This window comes from Pelodiscus sinensis, chromosome 9, assembly GCF_052426305.1.
Source record: "Pelodiscus sinensis isolate ZL-2025 chromosome 9, ASM5242630v1, whole genome shotgun sequence".
Lineage (NCBI taxonomy): Eukaryota > Metazoa > Chordata > Testudines > Trionychidae > Pelodiscus > Pelodiscus sinensis.
Window position 1 is genome coordinate 57,371,978 of NC_143060.1, and position 21,155 is coordinate 57,393,132.

A 21,155-nucleotide genomic window follows, 5' to 3' on the forward strand; every position below is an offset into this window, starting at 1 on the left:
ACTGGGAGGGGAGACAGGGTGATGCTGGAAGAGGAGAGGGTAAGGGCATTGGGGGCTAAAGGGGGAAGGGGAAGGTGCTGGGAGAAGGCTTGAAAGAAGGGGTGGGTATGAGGAAGCTGGGGATGGAGCAAGGCATGTGTGAGGACACAGGGGCATGAGGGGAATGGGGGCAGAGGGTAGTGAGGGGGTGGGCATCAGGGAAACAGTGGGCAAAGGGGGCAGGGGCAGTAAGGGAAAGGGGAGGCACCAGGAGGGTGCAGGGCCAGAGGATTCTGGGGGAGAAGCAGAAGGGCAGACACCTGCAGGGGAGGGACCAGCACCAGAGGAGAGACAGGGTAGACGTGTAGAGGGAGGTGTTAGGAGAGAGGATGAGGAGGGGTAGCTCACATGATCAGAGTGGGGCTACTGGAGGAGTGGGCACAGGGGGGAGAGAAGGGCTGGTGTAGGGAGGCAGGTCTCAGAAAGGCTGAGGGCAGTGAGTAGGGCAGGAGTCAGGACAGCAGAAGAGAGTGAGGAGTTGTGGGGAAGCAGGCACCAAGGGAGCTAATGGAGCAAGGGGAGGAGACATGGCAGCAGAGGGAAAAGGTAGAGGTTTATAAGATATTTATTAATAACTTGGGTGATATTTATTAATAACTTATTAGTAATTACTGTTCTTATTCTTATTAGGAATTTATGCCATTAAAAAAAACACTGGGGGGGGGGGAGGGTTGGCGAGTCCCTTTTTTGTCTGGCGAGTAGGGTTTTCCATAATTTGTCAAGCCCTGGTTATAAGTATAAACCTCTTAGGGGTAGCCATGTTAGTCTGTAACTTGTAGCTCAAATTGCGTAGCTTATTGCAAGCTCCAGGTACACTGTAGATGCACCCTTAGGTGCCACAGGACTACTGAAGGTATAGACTAACACGGCTACCCCTGGGAGGTTTTTACTTATTTCAAATTAATTTTGAAATAGCTTATTTCAGAATTTGGCACTTATTTTAAAATAAATCACTATTCCAAAATGTCCCTTACTATTTGCAGAATGAGGTTTACAGGGACATTGGCATATAAAGCCCATAATATTTTGAAATAATGGGCATGCTCCAAAGGCGCAGAATATCCCAAAATAGCACTTCAGCGTAGACGTAGCCTTAGAGTATGTCTACACTACAGTGCTATTTCGAATTAACTTAATTTGAAATAGTTAATTCGAATTAAGCTAATTCGAATTAATGCATCTACACACAAAAACTATTTCAAAATAGCATTTTGCTATTTCGAAATAGCGCGTCCACACTGAGTGGACTCTGAACCGAAGTTAAGACTGGCCGGAACCAGTGCCGGCAGGGCATCACGGTAGGACTTAGTGTGTGGGGCTGCTGCCTGAGGCTAACTGAGGCTAACTGAGCTCCGTGCTTAAAGGGACCCTACCCCCACCACCGGACAGACAGTTCTCAGAGTTCCCCGCTTGCTTGTCTACCTCGATGAGGGACAGAAAAGCAGTCCTGTCTTGGAGTGCCCTGAGTGCCTGCACTCGGGACACCACAGTACTTGGCCACATGGAGCCAGAGCTGCCCCTGGGCATGCCGGTGAGTCTCATGGGGTCATTGCCATCAGCCTGACTGCACTTGCTGCAGGCTGCCATCCAGGGGGTCTATTGGGGGGCTGTCAGGATCCAGGAGGCCCTGCGGGAGAGTGTCCACCCCGAGGAGCCCTCAGAGCCACCCCGGTCCTCCCCACTGGGGGCTCGTGCCCCATTCTTTCCTCACGTCCTTCCACTTACCCCTCCCTAGCCCCCCTTCCTGATGTCAAACAAAATACACGTATGTTTAAAAATAGAAACTGGGTTTACTGAACAAAACTGGGCGGGGGGATGAACCTCTGGGAAGACTGGGAAAAGGAGGTGGGAGAGGGGAAGAGAGAGGGTGGGAGAGGGGAGGAGGAAACCAGGGAGGAGGGAGCTGGAAGGGGGAAGCAAGGGGAAGAAGGGGGAGGAGAAGCTTGGGGCCCAGGATTGGGGGGTTTTTTTGGGGAGAGGGGAGGGTCGGTATTTTTGTTTCAGCCATCTGGCAACCCTAGCTGCAGCCAGATGTCAGGACACCTCTATTGACCACCCAAGATGACTGCTGGAAACATCTAAGACTGAACAGAGTAAGGAGTCATGCCCAAGCTGGGGGGCTTTCCAGCCTGTGAATAAAGATTATTAGAACTACCAGTTACAGGGTAAGATATTGTATGTAACATGTTTCTTAGTGTATTAGACTTATCTGTTTTGTTTCATTTTGTTCCATCTGCTATCTCTTATGACCCCTTAAATCTTACTTTTTATACTCAATTAAAAAAATCACTTTTATCATTAAACCCAGTTTTTACCCATAATTGTTACCATGGCAGGGGGAAACAGCTGGTGCATCTCTTTCATTGATAAAGAGGGCAAACACTTAAAGGAGCTTGCTCTGCATAAAACTTTATGCAGAGTAAGACAGATTTATCTGAGGTTCTGGTCCCAGTGGGGCTGTGCACCTGGGTGCCGTAACAATTCCCTTTAACTGAGCCTTCTCGGAGCTGAACTGATCTCAGCGTCTGTATTACACTGCAGAGGGCTGTGACCCAACTCTGTGGCTGGCCTGGAGGAGGCTGGAGGGCCTCGCTCAGCAGGACAGGACGGTGGGGTGCCCCCAAGGGCAGGTGGGCAGGCTCAGGGGTATCTTCAGCACATCAAGGGTATGTCTAGATTACAGGCTTATGTCAACAGAGGCTTTGTCAACAGATACTGTTGACAAAGCTTCTGTTGACAAAGAGCATCTAGACTACATCCAGTTCTGTCAACACAGCAAGCGGCTTTGTCAACATGACTGTGTAGACACAAAGGACAGTGTAGATGCAATAACACTTTTTGTCGACAGAACTCTGTCGACAAAAGGTGTTATTTCTCGTAGAATGAGGTTTACCACCATCAACAAAACTGACGAATTCTGTCAACAATATATAGACAGAACTCGGTGGTAGTGTAGACGCAGGTATAGTTTTGTCAACAAAAGTCCACTTTTATCAACAAAATCCTGTAGTCTAGACACACCCCAAGTGATAGTCTCAAGAGCAGTGTTTCTTAAACTGTTTTCTGTGGTACACCGGTGTGCCGTGAGGCAGTAGGACGTGTGCCGCGGAGAACAACAGAATTCAAAAGGGGCAGGTGATTCTTTTTTTTCCTCAACAACTTCCCCTGACCCTTCCCCCAACCCCGACTTTTTTTTTGCTCAACCAAAAATCCTTGGTGTTACTCCTAAAAAAATTATTGTTTGGTGTTCCTCGGTCTTAAAAGGTTTAAGAAACACCGCTCAAGGGGATCTCTGTGACCAAACACATCACAGCTATCAGTCAACCATTTTACAAATAACTGAGAACTTGCACATGGCTATACCAAGATGACTGCCACTTCAATAACTTGTAAGTATCACAAAAGCTTCAATAAAGAATTAAATTAAAGTCACCAAATACATTTATTATTTATGACAGAAATTTCAATGGATATGGAAAGGATATGTACATCTTTTCATGTATCAATTCACTCTTAATACTTAAAAATACCAGAAATCTTTTTTTAATCCTTTAAGAATCAAAAATTTGTAGTTCAGTGATGAATAAAAAATGTGACTAGGCGCCACCTTGAGTCCCCAGAGTAGCTGAACGTTTCTGCAGAACTAATCGGTAGTGAAATAATTAACAATCCCAACATTCAAGCAATCGTAATTAGATTTCAGATTTTAGCACCCTTTGAGCTAAGTTCTTGTTTTAATCTATCTGCAAACTCAGTAAAACAGCATTGCATGGCTTTACATTTGGGAAGATATCTTTTAACCATTAATGGCCAGAAAGATTATAATCCCTTCCAAAGTCACTCTTAGCCTAACTAGAGAAGTCAATAATAAAACTCCCATGGACTTCAATGGGAGCATATATACTCCTGTGCATTTCTGAACCACTCACCCATAAAACTTAAATTCTTCAGAAACCTCTGGAGCTATCAGAGAAATGCTCATCTGAAAAATCAGTGAGCATAACCTGAATCTAACCCCTTATGATGAGTAGCTAATAACTAGTGTCAAAACAACCAGAGCACATTTGTTAATGTATCAGTCATTTTATTCATATAGTTTAGATACATGAGTCATATTTCTAATATCAAAAGCAGTATTTGAATTGAGGGAAGAGGGAAAAAAGGAATTTCTCTGCCTCTAATGGAATTTAGCTCTCACTGACAGCTATGCCTGTGGTAACTTTTCTCCTTGGCTCATATATACTTACTTCTGGATAGCACATCAGATGCCACCAAATGTCAGGTGTTATCAAAACTTTTCCCACGGGAAACTGTCCTCAAGATCTTTTCTGAAGCACTAGTCTTTTTCTCACCCCAGAATTACACAAACAGTGTGTGTGTGAGAGAGAGAGAGAGAGAGAATTTAGCCTACTTAGTAAGGGGGAAATGATTTACTGAGTAGGGAAGGAAAGAGTGCTCAGAGGCTCCTGTGCAGCAGTGGGGACTAAGCAATGTTGTGGACCAGAATGTTAGAACTCCTGAAGATGGTGCCTTCCGTGTCTGATGGCCTGGGACTCCAGTTTGCACACAAACAATCTAGAGCAGGAGAATAAGCTAGAAAAATATGAGAGAGGATATCACAAGACATGTCTGCCCAGAATGCGTGCACAGCTCACACCGGCCATACTTAATCTCTCACTCACAGAAATCTTGATGTTTCGCTCCTTTCCCCACACCCCATGTGCAAGAATAACTGGAAAAAGACTTTGCCATCACTCCGTCTGCAAGCTTCAAACCCTTTGTCTCACCTTTGTTACAGCATCGTGAAGGGTTCTTTCCACTTCCACACATCAGGATATAAACAGAGCTTGTGCTATAAAAAGCCAGCATATTCTGAAAACTTATCCACACATCCATTCCTACAGAAATTGCTAGTTTTAGGGACGCACCTGGGAGAGTGCATTAAGTGGAATGCTGTACAGTTATATATCAATCCTGCTCCTCACTAAAACATAAGATTTGAGTTTTGTAGTGTCCCTCCCCCCCGTGGGAATTATGTTCAGAAAGTCCCCTACTCCCTCTTCCCAGGGGATAGAATAGAGAAAAGGCCCTCTTATCTAGAGTGCCTCCAATATACTTAACCTCCAAAAGTAAAAATGGCTTCATGCAGCCAATTTAAATGAGTTCATAAAAAGCCTGAAAATTTTACTAGACAGCCATTAACTAGAGCAGCATTTCCCAAACTATGGTCCGCGGTCCGGCACCAGGCCGCGAAAAAAAAATGCCGGGCCTCAGCGTGCCTGGTGGCTGCCGGCCCTTAGGCCAATTGACCCATCTGGTCGAATCGGGCCCCGCGCCCCTGCACCCGGACGTGCCGGTGAGTTAAGAGCCGGGCCCTGCTCCAGCGCTATGTGGAGCTGGGTCTCTCCCCGGCTCTGCCTGGAGCGGGCCCCGCCCCCGCGCGTCCTCTCCGGCCCCGCCTCCAGAGTGTCCCCTCGGCCCCGGATGTCTCTGCCGCGCGCGGCTCCTCCTCGCCGCCTGCCGCCCATGCGCGGCATTGCACGTGGACGGGGAGGACGTGACGTCACGGCCCAGGGTTTTGAAACCCGCGCGAGGCATGTAGTGGGGCCTGGCTGGCTCCGGGTTCGGCCTCCGGAGCCTGAGCGCAGACTCCGGCCCCGTAACGGGGAAAGAGGTGGTGGGAACCGGCTCGTGCGGTGGCTAGGAAAGGAGAGGGGTGGGGAAAGGGGTGGAAGGAGAAGGGGCTTGGGAGGGAAAGGCACCAAGGGACAGGGGTGAAGGAGAGAGAGACAAATGCCAGGGGGCCAAGTGCAGACCATGAGAGAAAGGGCAGGAGGGGAGGTGTCAGTGGGAGGGGGGACAGGGTGATGCTGGGAGAGGAGTGGAAGGGCACTGGGGGCTGGAGGTGGAGGTGCTGGGAGAAGGCTTGAAAGAAGGGGTGGGCATGAGGAAAGTCAGGATGGAACAAATTGTGTGTGAGGGCACAAAGGGGCAGGAGGGGAATGGGGCAGAGACTGGTGAGGGGGTGGGTATTAGGGGAAAAGGAGGCACCAGGAGGGTGCAGGGCTAAGGGAAGGTGCAGGTGGCCAGGGGATTCTGGAGTGAGGAGGAGGGGAGAGCTGGCCACCGGAAGCAGAACTGGAGGGGGAATCAGGGCAGGCTGGGGATATTGAGGGGCCGGTGGAAGCAGGGCTGCCGGGGGGTGTGAGGTTGGGGGCAGGGAGCTGGGGAGCAGGGGGCAGGAATGAATCAGCCTGCAGGGAGTGGGACTGACCCAACCCCGTTCCCCTCTCCCCCCCCCCCTCCCCCCCCCACCCACAAAGCACGAGTTAAGTCTGGCACAGGGATTCTACTGTCATCCCATCCCCGTCCCCCCTCCCTCCCCACACACACACACACAAACCCCTCCAGTAGTTGCAAACTATCTGGCAGGTAGACACACTCATGCAGCCTGAGCTGCAAACTGATACTGAAACTACAAACTGATACAAACTACAAACTGATACAAACTACAAACTGATACATCTAGTAATAATACAACTTACCTACTGAGAAAATACCAGACATGTTATATGTCTGGTATTTTCTTCGTTTGTTTTTCATGTGTTTATATTTTTGGGCTGCAAAAAGCAGAACTGAAAAAAAAGGGTTCCAATTAAAGTAAAAAGTTTGGGAAACCCTGGTCTAACCAGCTTTCTGTCTGTCTTACAGCCCATTTATCCAATCCATATTCCTTAACTTGCTGGCAAGAATATTGTGGGTGACCATATCAAAAGCTTTGCTAAAGCTGGCACTGGGAGATTTGGGAGGACCAGAAACAACTTATTTGAATATTCATAATTTGATTAATGAATATGCAAATATGCAAATGAACATTACTGGTCCTCCAAAAGTTCGTGAATGGATTTACTGGTCCCCGTGTCAAAAAGTTTGGGAACCGCTGAACTAAATCTTCTGGCCAACAGCTGACACAAGTGATGAGGGATGGTCCAAAATGAGAAAATTCAAGCCAATACACTGAAGAGAATCTATTAAAGGAGCCCTGAATAGTACAGTAATACTGAAAAGTGTTTTATTAATTTTATTGTGTCACTGCTTGAGAAACTTACAAGCAACAGCAGTGGTAATGTCACTGTCTGTCTGCAGAGACAGGAATACATTCATTCATATGTGCAACCATAAGGGAATACTTTTATATCAAAGTTCAAATTGTGCAAAAACAGTTAGCTTACTGTCACTCACTAGGAACAATACACTGTTCATTATATGGCACAAGTGGATTTTTCAGTGCTATAACTGACACAAGGAAAGGTTCATAATTTGCATTCCTGTACGCGGTTTTGCATCTCTTTTTATAACTGACAAGATGACTTGTCAGGATGGGGGGTTAAAGACTGGCTCAGGGCAAGGAGCTGGGGGTGCAAGAGTGAAGGTTGGGGGTAAGGAGGGATTTAGGGTGCAGGGCCCCATCCGGTGGGGACTTTTCTCCCCTCTAGTCTCCTGCCTGGCAGGGGCCTTTTGTATCCCCTCAGTTCACAGGGAACTTTTGTCTCCCCTCAACCCCACCCTTGGCCACTCTCAGTATCACGACCCTCCTCTCTGTGCCCCCTCTCTTTCCATGCTATGGAAAACAATCCCATTCCAGGCACTCCCTGTTTTCCTGGTACAATCACACCTTGACTTTGCTTAAGTTATGATAAGAGGAAGCTGCATACTATATTTTTTGGTCCTAGCTATTACCATTTTGGAGGAGTTCTTGAACAAACAGACTCATGAACAGACAGATGCACATTTCTAAAATAAACTTAAAAAACAACAAATGGTCTGGTAGCACTTTATAGACTAACAAAACATGTAGATAGTATCATGAGCTTTCATGGGCACAGCCCACTTCTTCAGATGACCGGAGTTTTGAGTTTAGGATGTGCAGACTCAAAATAAATATGGGAGAAGGGAGAGTGGAGAAGGAAAAAAAGGGAGGGGGCAGGAAACAAGGAGCAGAGGCTATGAAAATATTGAAGGGAAAAAGCGTATAGGTTACCAGTTCTGCCTACCTGATATTGTTTCAAAATAACCAGCACCTTTCAAAATAACGGGCTTGATAGTGTTCACGCTCCGCTAATTATTTCAAAATAAGGGGAGCTGTTTCAAAAAAATTCCCGAGTGTAGACCAGGGCTGAGTGCTTTGATAGCTTATTCTTTAAAAGAGAAATTCACTAAATATATTTGTTCAAAATATAGAGAAACAACATGGGACCAAATTCATTTCTGGTGTGACTCCATTTGCTTTAAAGAAGGAGCATCAAGGATTAATCTGCCCCATTAAGCTCATTTTCCATTCCAAAATTTCTTAATGGCATAAAAAAAAGAGCTGGCTGGCCACCATCATTAAATTCAGGCATTCTGGATCTAGTCCTGCTTCCACTGAATTCAATGAGAGCTAACTAGTGGAATGTCAAAACCAAACACAGAAAACTTCCAAAAAGGTCTTTGATCTCAAGCTTTAATTCTGATGCAAAATTTTCTGCTGCCAACCTTCCTTAATTTAGTTTTTAATAAATCTTTTCCTGGAGATTTCATTGTCAATGGCACTCTTCACATTCTAAGCAACTTCTGCTCCCATGGATAGCTCAGGCAAACTAATTCCCAAACCCCATTCGGATCCACTGGATGCTATAAGGACATGGAATCTTCTAGCACAATGATTAGTTACTGCCATGTCAGGAGGGCTGGAAAGAGGTGGAGTGGGGTGAATCAAAACAAACCAAAATTTCAATGGAACCTGAATCCAGACCTTAGTTTTGTTCTGACCACCACTGTGGACCAAACCTAAACCTAAATTCCATGTCCCAAACCGCAGATATTCAAAATCTCTCTAAACAGCACTCATCTCTAGGGGTTAATTGTTTCACTTCAACAAGGGAACAATAGTTTGGCTAGGAATTATTAAAATTGTATCCATCTCCACCACCTCAAAACCATGTTATGTCCATAATTTTACACTGCAGTATTGAGATAACATATAACATACCAGAAGTCATCCGACAGTTTGTGTGTTAGAAATGGACAAGCCAGGCACAATATTTTTAAATAAAAAATTATCTGATGTGATTCACCAAAGTACTTTCATGACTTCGCAGCTTTCATAAAACATTGCAACTCTGTCCTCAGCAATACACTGAGGTGACCCAAATGTTACATCTACTCCAGAAATCCTCCTCTACCCCAGTGAAGCTCTATTCATTAGAAGCATGTAAGTCAGTAGAAGAGTCTTCTTGATATTGATTCTAAATTCTGAACAAAATTATTTTGTGCAAACCTGTTACAAAAAAACCAGCATTGCATCAGGGATGAATCTGCCCTATAAGGCTATGTCTAGACTACATCTCTCTTTCGAAAGAGGGATGTAAATTAGACATATTGACATTGCAAATGAAGCCAGGATTTGAATTTCCCGCCCTTCATTTGCATAATTGCATCACAGCATGGGGTTTTTTTTTAAAAATGATATTTTGAAAGTGAAACAGCAGTCTAGGCGCAGTTTTTTCAAAAAGAAAAGCCTGTTTTGAAAGATCCTGTAAACCTCATTTTTTGAGGAGTACAGGATCTTTCGAAAAAGGCTTTTCTTTTTGAAAGAACTGTGTCTAGACCACGGTTTCACGTTTGAAATGGCGTTTTTTGAAAAAATGCTGTGACGAGATTATGCAAATGAAGGGCAGGAAATTCAAATCCCAGCTTCATTTACAATTTTGATATGTCTAATTTACATCCTTCTTTTGAAAGAGTTTAGAGATACCCTAAGTACCTTCAAAACACACTGAAGCTCAGCATCTTAAAGGAACAAACCAGTAAGTTAAATGCAAATAAAATAATTCAAGCAATAGCTAAGTTTATGAGACAGGGATAGTCCAGATAAGTATCCAGTAGTCCATCCAGACTAGGGGTGGCCAATAATTTTTGGCCGGGGGCAATAATTTTGAAGTGGCCCCGGGCCGCCTTGGAAGAGGCGGGGCCTAAACCAGAATGGGAAGAGCCAGGATGATTCTGGGCCTCCCCACCTACAGATCATGATTGGTCTGGGGGTGGGGAGAGCCCCTTTGCCCTGCTTTCCCACTAGCCACCTATGCCCCTGGGAGGGCGGGAAGAGGCTTCACACGCTCCCCCACCCCCAGACCAATCAGGACCTGGGGGCGGGGGAAGCCTCCTCCAGCACTGCGAGGAACAAGTGGCAATTTGAAGTGCCGCATGCTCCTCGCAAGGCCGGGGCAGGGCGAAGGAAGTTTCCCGTAGCTCCCCTGTCCCCAAGCCCTGATTGGCCTGGGGGCGGAGGGAGCACATGAAGCTTCCTCCTGCCCTACCCCACCCTGTGAGCAGCACACGGCACTTCAAAATGCCCCATGCTCCTTGCAGGGTGGGAGGAGGCTTCGTGCAGGGCCTGGGGACGGGGGAGCTGCATGAAACTTCCTTTGCCCTGCCCCCACTTTGCGCAAATGTACAGCACATTGAAGTGCCATGCACTTCTCGCAGGGGAGAGGGGGGAGGGCGCAGGAAACTCTGGGCTTGGGGGTGGGGGAGCATGTGACATCTCCCTACGTCCTGCGGAGAGCGTGGTGCTTCAAAGCACTGCGTGCTCTTGGCAGGGCTGGAGGAAGCTTTGTGTGCTCCCCCATCCCCAGGCCTTAATTGGCAGGGCCTCCGCAGGCCAGATCAACCCGCTTGGCGGTCCGGATCCAGCCCACAGAGGCCCTTTTGCCCACCACTGATCCAAACCATCAAGGACAGTGGAAGTCTTTGAAGATGAAGGTCTGATTATCCATTGCAAGCATATTGTGTTCCCCCATTTCTATTCAGAGATAGAAATCAATATCCATCAGCACCCTGCACCAGTAGCTCCTCTCAGCTGTGCAGCTGTACTGCTCCAGCAACCCCCCGCCAGCAGGGATTTACAACCCCAGACAGGTGCTGCCAGCATGGGGTGCTGACTCCTGGAAGCAGTGGCACCATGTTCACTGTCATATAGGTTACTGACTGGACACAGTAGAGGTCCAATCACATATGACAATTGCCAAATTCCTATAATTTTATACCAGTGGTGGGCAATCAGCAGTCTGGGCAGCGCATGCAGCCCACTGGGGTTCCACCTGAGGCCCACGGATCCCTGTCTGCTCTCCTCCCTCACACTCCTCTTGGGCGCTGGAACCCGGCACTTCCTCCCCATCCCTCCCAGAACTTTCGGAACACCACAAATCCACTGATTCATGCTCTGTCCCAGCTCCTCTCTCCCACTCCCAGAGCTGGAATGGTACAAGGGGCCTCCAGTGCCCCAGTGCATGAGAGGTGGGCAGGGAGGAGGCAAACAAGCTGAAGGAGGAGGGAGCAAACAGGCTGCTGGAACCCTCTGAAATGAATGAGGGTCACTCATGCGGCCCACTCACAGTTCTTGGTTGCCCATCACTGTTCTAAGCAGAACATGCCAGTATGGGGGAAAGTGCTGTTGGCTTATGGGACTGAGGGAGAAGTTAAAGAAATGGAGCTTTCAAAAATTGTTGTAGATTTAATATGACAATCTTCCTTTTTCACTTTAAAACATTAAAGTGGACCAAATGATCACTTTGTAGAAAATCTTGATATTCATGGTTATATGTGCAAGCTAACCCTTCATCTAAAGATGCAAAACTGATGTATAAGAATGCCAACTATAATACTGCAAACAGGTTTTGTTGCATGCTTTCCAATGTATAAGGATTTAATTTAATTACTAAATAAGATGTTAACATTTCAGTAATCAACTGAAGGGATTTCCTCTGGTGTGGAGGAAAAGAGAAGCAGGAGAAGGGGGCTTCTTTTCTTCCTTGATGCTGGAAAAGAAAGGAGTACTGGAGTTGTGATTCCTGTGCATTGGGAATAGCAACAAGGAGGGATGGGAGAAAAAGGTGGAAAACCAGACTGATATGAGATCAAGGAGACTGCAGAGACAGCAAAAAGAGGAGAGGGGTGAAAGACTTGGAAAGGAAAAACTGTAGGGAAGATTGAAAGAATCACTGAATACAAGTTAGGTGTCCTACTCAAAGCTAGAGGGAGCCGAGGAAAGGAGCCAAATCTATATTAACTTAAAAATAAAGTCTGCCTCACAAAAATCACCTTCCTGCTTTGGAGTTTGAGAAAAGTGTTCCAGAACAAATCATCCAAGAAAGTAGAGGCATGTGGTTAGCTATTATAATGAATCACTGTATGGGAGATTTTTTTTCTTCTGTTTATAATGCATTTGGTCTTCCATCTAAAAATAAAAGTTTTCAAATTTAAAAGACAGGAAAATCAAAACGGTACTGTCAACCCAAAATCCAGGTGATTTTTTTTTCAGATTCTACACTCAACCCAGAATTCACATACTGAGAGAGAGAGAGAGAGAGAGAGATGATTTGCGTGACCTTAAAATCACCAAATCCTATTTTTTTAAAACACGTGTTTCACGCAGCAACAGGAAAACAAAGGAAACTGCTTCTGTGAAAGAAATAGCACAACTGACAATTTTCATAGAAGGCAGTCTGGTATCACGATGGTGGACATGCTTATGAAAATATAGTAAATATAAAAATACATCAAGTAGAATTGAAAAAGAAAACAAGTTTTTCAACAATCTTTCACTATTATAGACCTTGGGTGTTATTTTTGACAATAACAGGTAAACATTTTGCAGGCAAATCTCTTTAACATCGATGGTGTCACTGTAAAAGTACTACACATCTGATATATGGGGAGAGAAGTATTATCTGAGCTCCTGTGAGTGATCCATAGCATGTCACCATCTGAGCGTCTCAGAGGACACTAGAACCAAGAAAATCACGTTCTAAACTGATTCTTTTCTGTTTCAAATTTTTTGTTAAGTTTGGTTTAAACCGTCCCCTCTGCTGGCTGCTCCATATCACAGTCTAGGCGCATCCAGTTCCAGTTTCCTTTTCACATCATTAAGGGTATGTCTACACTAGGACATTATTTTGAAATAATTTATTTCGAAATAATAACTCTCGAAATAACTATTTCAAAATAGCGTGTCCACACAACAGGGAAGCCTCAACATTAGTCCAACATTAGTCCTTAATGTGGACATGCTACCTCAACTTAGAACCCCAGGAAGCACTGGGGAGTAATTAGTTTGAATTACTTTGGGGAGTACTTATTTTGAAATAGCAGGAGTGGAGTGTCCACATTACTGCTATTTCGAAATAGCTATTTCAAAATAAGTGTTATTCCTTGTGAATAGCAGGAGTTATTATTTCAAAAGAACCACCCCCTTATTTTAAAATACCAGCTTTGGTAGTGTGGACACTCCGCTTGTTATTTTGAAATAAGGTGAGACCAGGGCTAAGAGAAGTTTGAGAAGGGAAGAGAGGAAAGCTAGAGAAAAGGGACAGAAAAGAGCTACTGAAAGACATGAAAACAGGATATGCCAAAATAAACAGCAGAAAACAAAGAGAAAAAGTGGAATGAGGGAAAGACGAGAAACAAAAGCAGCACAGCAGACTAGTTGTTTCACAGAAAGCTTGCTGAAGTAGTACCGAAATACTGAAAAAATGTGTCGGAGGCATGATTGTGTACTCATGTGTAATGTGTAATGAAACTGTTGTCCAAAATTCTTATTATGTTCTTTAGTAGTAGGAGAAAGTCTTTTTTCAACATAAAATGGCTTTTGCAGAAGTGATACTAAATCCTTTCAAAGTCTGTATGCATGTGCACGTTTTAAAAATCAATTTGCATGTATCTGATGGGGAAACATAGGTGTGTTCAGCACTCAAGAGGTGACAATGCATATTTGTGTATGACCATGACAAGAGGGAGTCAGCAGAATATAGTCTGCCATTGGTAAGTTATTCTTGATGTGAATTCCAGGCAAAAAGTGTGACTAAGACATTGAACAAAAGATGTATGCACAGATCTTCTTTCAAAGTGCACGAAATTACCTTTTTATATCATTTCCGAGGAGAATTATGTACTCTGTGGTCCCCTTTTAATTGTATGTCTCTTGCTCTCCCCCAGGGTTTTGTTTGTTTCTTTGTTTCTTTGTTTCTCTAAAATGGGTCTCCAACCTTCTGCCTTCACATATACTGCATTGCCCTAATTCAGCAGATGACACCAAAATCTTCACACACATCCATCTCCCCATTTAACTGGACTTTGAAAAACATTTCCTTACCTGGATCATGGAAAGGCACCAAAGCAAAGTTGTAAAGTGGTTTCTTGGGCCTTTTCAGAGAGGTTTCCAAAATTTTAGATGCTCCTTCAATAACTTGAACTAAGTCATCATACATAGAGCCAGTCACATCAAACACAAATGCCAAGGTGGATGCTCCCTCTGGGATTTCTTCAGCTCGGGGCTCCTTCTCCGCACTGGCATCTTGTGCAGAGCAAGAAGAAAGCAGAGCCAGCAGGAGCACTGGGCGGAATCCCCCTCCCCAGGGGAGGCTCGTTCCCCGAGAAATCATTGTTCTCCTGAGGGCGCGCTCAGTATCAGAGGGCTCCCACGGCAGCTGAGAAATGCATTGGAAGGTAAGGAGGGAAAGAAAAGAAAACCCTTTTCTGCCCACTGCGGAGCGGAGCGACAGCTCCCCCCACGCCCTCCTCTAGCCTCTGCGGGAGGGAGCGAGGGAGGGAGATGCGGCGGCGTTTGTTTGTGAGGAGTTTCTGGTTTCTCTCCCTTCCGGGTCTACTTGGCTGCAGCGCTTTTGTAGTGTCTCCTGGAGGGGGGGTCCCGTCCGTGCCCTACCCTGTGCGCGGCTGCTGCTGCTGGAGCGGGACTCTGGCGAGAGGCAGACGCTCCCAATGCGCGGCTGCTGCTGCAGAGACACCCAAGGAGCGCGCCCAGCCGTCTCTTATCACTGGCCGCCCCTGCTCCTCCAGCGTTTGCCCCGGGGCCGTTTTGCGGGGAGACTTTTAAACCACGTACAGGCCATTTGAGGCTCACTCGCAGCGCCCGTGGTAACGATAGAAGCGGGACGGAGCTGCGAGCAGGAAATTCAGCCCAGATGTGCCTTCCCGCCGTGCCCTGTGGCACTCGGGAGCTGAGTTTCCCCTGGTGGGTAGGAACAATGGGCTCAGGTGGGTCTGCACATGCCTGAGCGGGGAGGACGTGGATTACAGAGTAGTCCTCCTCCACCTCTCAGGAGGAGATCCCGATAAAACCTCCACTTCCACCGCCGGGAAGATTAAAGCTCACTACCCCCCATCAACTGCCAAGGAGTTTGGGATGGGAAAGTGATTGTCACTGGGCAGCGCAACCCAAGGAAATTCTCTAGCACTCAGTGCAGTCCAAAGAAATTCTCCAGCCCTTCATACTTTACACACACACAAGCACATCCAGCCCTCTTCATAATTTACACACACACACACACACACCAACCTAAGGAGGCTCCGGCTCTCCCTCAGCACTGGGGAGCCCACACTGGAGCTCCAAACACCTCCCCTCCCCTGCTGTTCTTCCGGTGGGGCTAGAGCGCACAAAATATACTAGCTTAGGCCCAACTGATTTTTCTGTGGGTCAGCAGTCCCTGACCCAACAAAAGGTTCCCTACCCCGCCCTAGATCTTCCCCATGTTTTTATAGCCTAGCTTGCTAGCCCCTTCCACACTCCACTCAAGCATTCATTCTTATAAGTGGAGAAAAAAAAGAGAGCAAGATTTGTTTATTATTGTTTGGAGATACTCAGCTAGTAAAAGGTTGGAGGGCCATAAAATCACCTAGATAGATAAGCTACAGAGCAGCCTACATCCCCCTTCCATCACCAAAGTAGAAGGAGGATGACAACCAACAATGAAGTGCTGGCAGGACTTCTCTAACCCTTTCAGTTTGGTCAGAAGAGAGTGATAGGTCCTTTCCCCAATTTTTTGCCCTCTTCCTTCCCTCTCTTTTTGGCTGAATGCCAGTGCTCAGTAGTGGTTAGTTGCTACTCCTGATCTGTTCCACGACCACTGCCACCTCCAAATGCTACTCGGGGCCTGACAACTCAACAGAGCTGCAGCAAGCTAAATCACCAGACAGTCCAGCTTCAGTAACTGGACTTCACCTTTCCTTCCCCAGAGAACATTCAAATCTGCCAAGACTCTAACTTCTAAAGCAGTGGTTCTCAACCCGAGGCCCAGAGACCCGGGGGGCACAAGCAGGTTTCAGGGAGGCTGCCAAGCCAGGGCCAGCATTAGACTTGCTTAGACCAAGAGTAGAAAGTTGAAGCACCACTGCATGAAGCTGAAGCCCAGGGCCCTGAGTTCTACCACCTAGAGCTGAAACCAAAGCCTGATCAACGGAGGTTTGTGGCAGACCTGCAGCCTAGGGCCCCTGGCAATTGTTCAGCTTGCTATGCCCTGACACTGGCTCTGACTTTTATATGCAGAAAATCGGTTATTACGACACTGGGGGCTGTGGAGCTTTTACTGAGGAGCAGCGTGAGTGAGTGTGCACACACATCCCACACCAGGGGAGCTGATAGTCTTCACGGGCCTCTGGGCAAGGTGTGGGGGGCCCAACCCTGCACTCCTGGAAGGGGCTGGATGGAAGGGTGAGGGCAGCCAGCCCCCCATGCTGCCCACGGTGCAGCGCTTCCTCCCATCCCCTGTGTCACACAGAGAGCGCAGTGCAGCATTTCAGCAGTGATGTAAAGGGCCTAGGTCTCCAACTGCTGCAACATCAGCAGCAGACAGGAGCCTCAGGGCCCCTTAGAATCCTTTGCCTTACTCCCTGTCGGTGAGTCTGCCCCCCAGACGTACACATGCACTCCCCTTTGGGACACAGACAGCAATACAGAAAGTGGTTGCAGGGTAAATGAGGAATAAAAATAACATGGGTTGAGATGTCTTGGGAGAAAGGCAGCAGTAGAGGTAAGTGCCCAGGTTTTTGAGCAGAAACTCTGGTTACCCTCAGGTAACTTCCATCACCACAGGGGGGCTATGTTTAGACTGCCCCCTCTTGTGCAAAAAAATGCAAATGAGGCGAAGCATGGAATATCGCATGCCTCATTTGCATAATTAATTAGGCTCCGTTTTTGCGCTAGAGGCTTTTTGCACAAGAGCCATTCTTCCTCTTTTTTTCAGGAAGAACGGCTCTTGCACAAGGGGGGGTTTGTGCAAAAACGGAGCCTCGTTAATTATGCAAATGAGGTGTGGCAATATTCCACACTTCACCTCATTTGCATATTTTTTGTGCAAAAGGGGGCAGTCTAGACATAGCCAGAGGGAAGAGCAGCCACTATGGCTGGAGCCTTGGGGAGCTCCTCTCTGCTCAGCTGCTCACAGAGAGAAGTGGCTGGCTCACAACTGGTTCCAGCCTCTCTGGAGAGAGGTGATACATAAGGGAAGGGGAATCCTGTCAATTTCCCCCACACACACCCCAATTTCCCTGGCCCAGCTCCTTGTTTGGGGGGACTGACCTCCTCCCTCTGCCCCACTGTGCCCCAACTGGGCAGGCAGGCAGGTTCTGCATCAGCTCCTCCCAGCCCAGCTCTGCTGTCCACAGGTGAGTGTGCTGGGATAGGGAAGGAGCAAGAGATTAAGTGGGAGAGTGAGCAGGACCTGAGAGAAAGGGAGGACGGGCTAGGGCAGGGTGTCTGGTGTTCAGCAGTTAGAAAGTTGGCAGACCTAATGGGTGGTAGCATATGGGGAAAGGAGTCAATGAGAAAAAGGGAGGGGGATGGAGGGAGTCACAGAAGAAAGTTACTTGAGGAAGAGTAAGCATCAGAGATGAACAGGGCTTGAGAGGAAGAGCAAGATTGAAACGGGATAAACAGCTGAATGTGAGGCAGAAACACTGAAAGGGAGAAAGGACAGATTGAAAGGAAAAAAACTGAAGGGAAAATAAGGTCTGGCTGACATAAGCCACCTTCCACACAAAGAAACAGGAAAGGTGGTTGGATAGGGGAAGAGATGTCAGAGTGACATGCAAATGAAACCTAAGTGCAAAGAGATGCTTCCCTAACGTGTGCTGGACAAATTTCTCATACCTCAGTTGCAGCTAATTGCCAGGAATCAATTTGTAGCTAAAGTCAATGAGCATCTTTATGGTATGGGATAACTGAGAGGGGTCTATTGCTCAAACTCACCCTCCCCCAGTAGCATTTACGTTTATGCAATATAGGTCTTGTCAACACTAACCCCTGCCATCGATCTAATCTACATGACTTCAGCTATGCAAATAACTTAGCTGAAGACAACGTACTTAATGCAGCGTCTTGCGTGTGATAAGGGCGGTGGGGGCTCCTTTCCATCGATGGCTACTCTTCTCATCCTGGTGGAGTTCTAGCATCACCCGGAGAACACCTGGAAATCATTTAAGCGGACATGATAAATCAATAGCAGATGGATCAATCATTGCTGTATCGATCCCCATTGTAGTGGAGACAAGCTCATGTGTTATACTTGATACAGGTGAATGTAATTCAATGCAATAATAGTACACATACTGGGGAAGAGCCAAAGCCAAACAGCTTACTCATATTATTATTTTCATTGGGTTTGTTTCTTCTCTAGGTTAGTCCCCCACTCCAGGAAAAAAACACTGCCTTACGATAGTCCTACAGAAGTATTTGTACAGTAGCAATCAGAGACTGGGACTTTGATTGGGACCATTGCTCTGGCACTGTTCATACACATAGTAAGATAAAATTTGGCTTGTAAAAGTATCTTTAATGCTACTTTACAGATGTGGGAAACTGAGACACAAAGCAATTCAAGGCCAGATTTGTGAAGCTATTTAGGCACCTGAAAGTCACCAGTGAGATTCTCAAAATCATTTGGGTGCCTAACTCCCATTTCCCAAGAACTGAATCTAGATTACTTCAATCACACTTCTTAACCACAAGCCATCCTTGCTATCCCATGCACGGTTGTATATAGGAGGAGTTTTAACAGCAGTTACTGAAGTTATTAGCAATACATTAGTTTAAACCCAGAATGAGAGGGGGACCAGACCCTTTGCTTTCCACAGAAAAAGTCATGTGGCTGAGGTGAGCAGGGTACAGTTTAGTTATATTTGATACATTATGAAACTTTATTTTTTTCTAAATTCATATTATTTGTTTTCCCCGTTATTTTACAAAAATTTATCAGTGTTCAAAAACATCATTCTGTGACTGGAAAATTAATCATGTAGGAACATTTGCTTACTCCAATCAAGTCATATGCTTGGAATTGGTTTATAAAAAACAGATGTTTACATTCTTTTTTCCCTTCAACACTGATGTCATAAGAAGAAAGTACATAACCAGAGCTGAGCAAAATGTTCACAATAAAACCAAAAACTGTGGAAAACTTGCCTTGTGTGGAACTTCACTGGCAGAAAACTCAGATCAGGTTAGTCAAAATGTTCACATATCTTCTAAATAAAGATGAGCCCAAAGCCACAAAAATGGAATCTAGATTTTGAACACTTCAGCAAATGGAAGCATTTGGATCCAGTATTTTGGGTCAATCCTTTACAAGTATAAGTTCCTGTTAATGTTTTTTCCTTACACAAAGAGCAGCCATGTACACTCATTCTTATGTTCCTATTAGATTCAGGAAAAGAAGAAGAAAGAACAAAAGTAAAGTCTTTGGCTATGTCTAGACTGCCATGATTTTCCGCAAATGTTTTTAACGGAAAAGTTTTTCTGTTAAAAGCATTTGTGGAAAAGAGCATCTAGATTGGCACGGACGCTTTTCTGCAAAAGCACTTTTTGCAGAAAAGCGTCCGTGCCACTCTAGACGCGGTTTTGTGCCAGAAAGCCCCCATCGCCATTTTCGCCATCGGGGCTTTTTTGCGCAAAACAATTTTTAGCTGTCTACACTGGCCCTCTTGGGCAAAAACATTTCCGGAAAAGGGCTTTTGCCCGAATAGGAACGTCAAAGCATTTGTGCAAGAAGCACTGTTTTTGGACAGTAGAACGTCAGTGCTTTTGCGCAAAATCAAGTGGTCCTCCTGAGAGGTGGAGGAGGACTACTCGGTAATCCAAAACCTGAAAGTAGGAATAAGAGATCCTCCGGAATAGGGCTTTATTCCGGAGGATCGGGCCAGTCTAGACGCTTTTTTCCGGCTTTTCCCCAAGCCGGAAAAAAAGCGGTGGCCATGTTTATTTAAATCCCGCGGGGGATATTTAAATATCCCCCGCGGATTTCCCTATTCCCAAGTTTAAAATTAGCATGGCTATTTCGGAATAGGGGCCAGTCTAGACGTAGCCATAGAGTCTCCCTCCTCCACCTCAGTAACATCTGTACTCATGGCCCTCCATACAATTTCCATATGCAGATGTGGCCCTCAGGCCAAAAAGCTTGGCTATCTCTGCTCTCAGGACTGGTCCAGGCCACTGCTAAACCAGTAGCTACTGCCATGGGAAAAGCCTGAAGCTGACAGTTTCAGCAGGATCTGGAAGGGAAGAAAGCTCAGGCTCCAACCCAACTATCCCCTGGGACCTAGAATACCACTCCAATGGCCCATCCTCTACTCCCGCAATGTCTGATAGACAAGGCAGAAGCTCATGGATGAGAGGGTGGAGGAAGGAGAAAGTCTCTGAGCTTACGGTTGCCAACTTTCTATTTGCTTGCTGTTCCCCACCATAACTCACTCGTGCATTTTCACCAGGCTGGGGTGAGGAGCTGTTATGTGGGAGATGATTCAGGGTGTGGATTCCAGACAAACAAGCTGGAGCTAGGATATGGGCTCTGTGCTGGGGCCAAAAATGGGGGGTTCAGAGTGTTGGAGGGGGCTCTGGGCTGTGGCAGGGGATTGGGGTGTTGGAGGGGATGTGGGCTCCAGCTAGGGAGTGAAGGCTCTGGAGTGAGGCTGGGGGGGAGTGGTTTAGGGTATAGAAGGGAACTCAGGGATAGAGCAGGGGATTGGAGTGTGGGAGAGGGATGGGGCTCCAGGTGGTGCTCATCTCAGGACTCTCCTGGGAAGAGATGACATGTCCCTGAAGCTCTTAGGTGCAGGGCCAGCCAGAGAGGCTCTGTGCACCGCCCCCAAGCACCAGCTCCACAGTTCCCACTGGCCCAGAACAGCAGCCAATGGGAGCTGCAGGGACAGAGCTGGGGGGAAGGCATGGAGCACTGTCGGCAGACAGGATACTGGGCTAAATGGACCTTTGATCTGACCCAGTATAGCCA

At 46.6% G+C, this 21,155-nt stretch overlaps 1 protein-coding gene across 4 annotated transcripts in view; it reads right to left on the reverse strand.

The window, feature by feature from the left end:
* Positions 1-15,013, reverse strand: part of HMCN1 (hemicentin 1) — a 364,148-nt gene extending 349,135 nt beyond the window's left edge. For 2 of the 4 annotated variants that reach the window (XR_012906027.2, XM_089780594.1), the window contains exon 1: positions 14,231-15,013. Coding sequence is in view for 3 of the 4 variants with exons in the window: in XM_089780594.1 (XP_089636720.1) it covers positions 14,231-14,519 (289 nt within the window). In the remaining variant the exon portion in view is untranslated. The remainder of the gene's footprint in view (positions 1-14,230) is intronic. The other 2 variants (XM_075936754.2, XM_075936755.2) reach the window with 2 other exon arrangements.
* Positions 15,014-21,155: the final 6,142 nt, after the last annotated feature.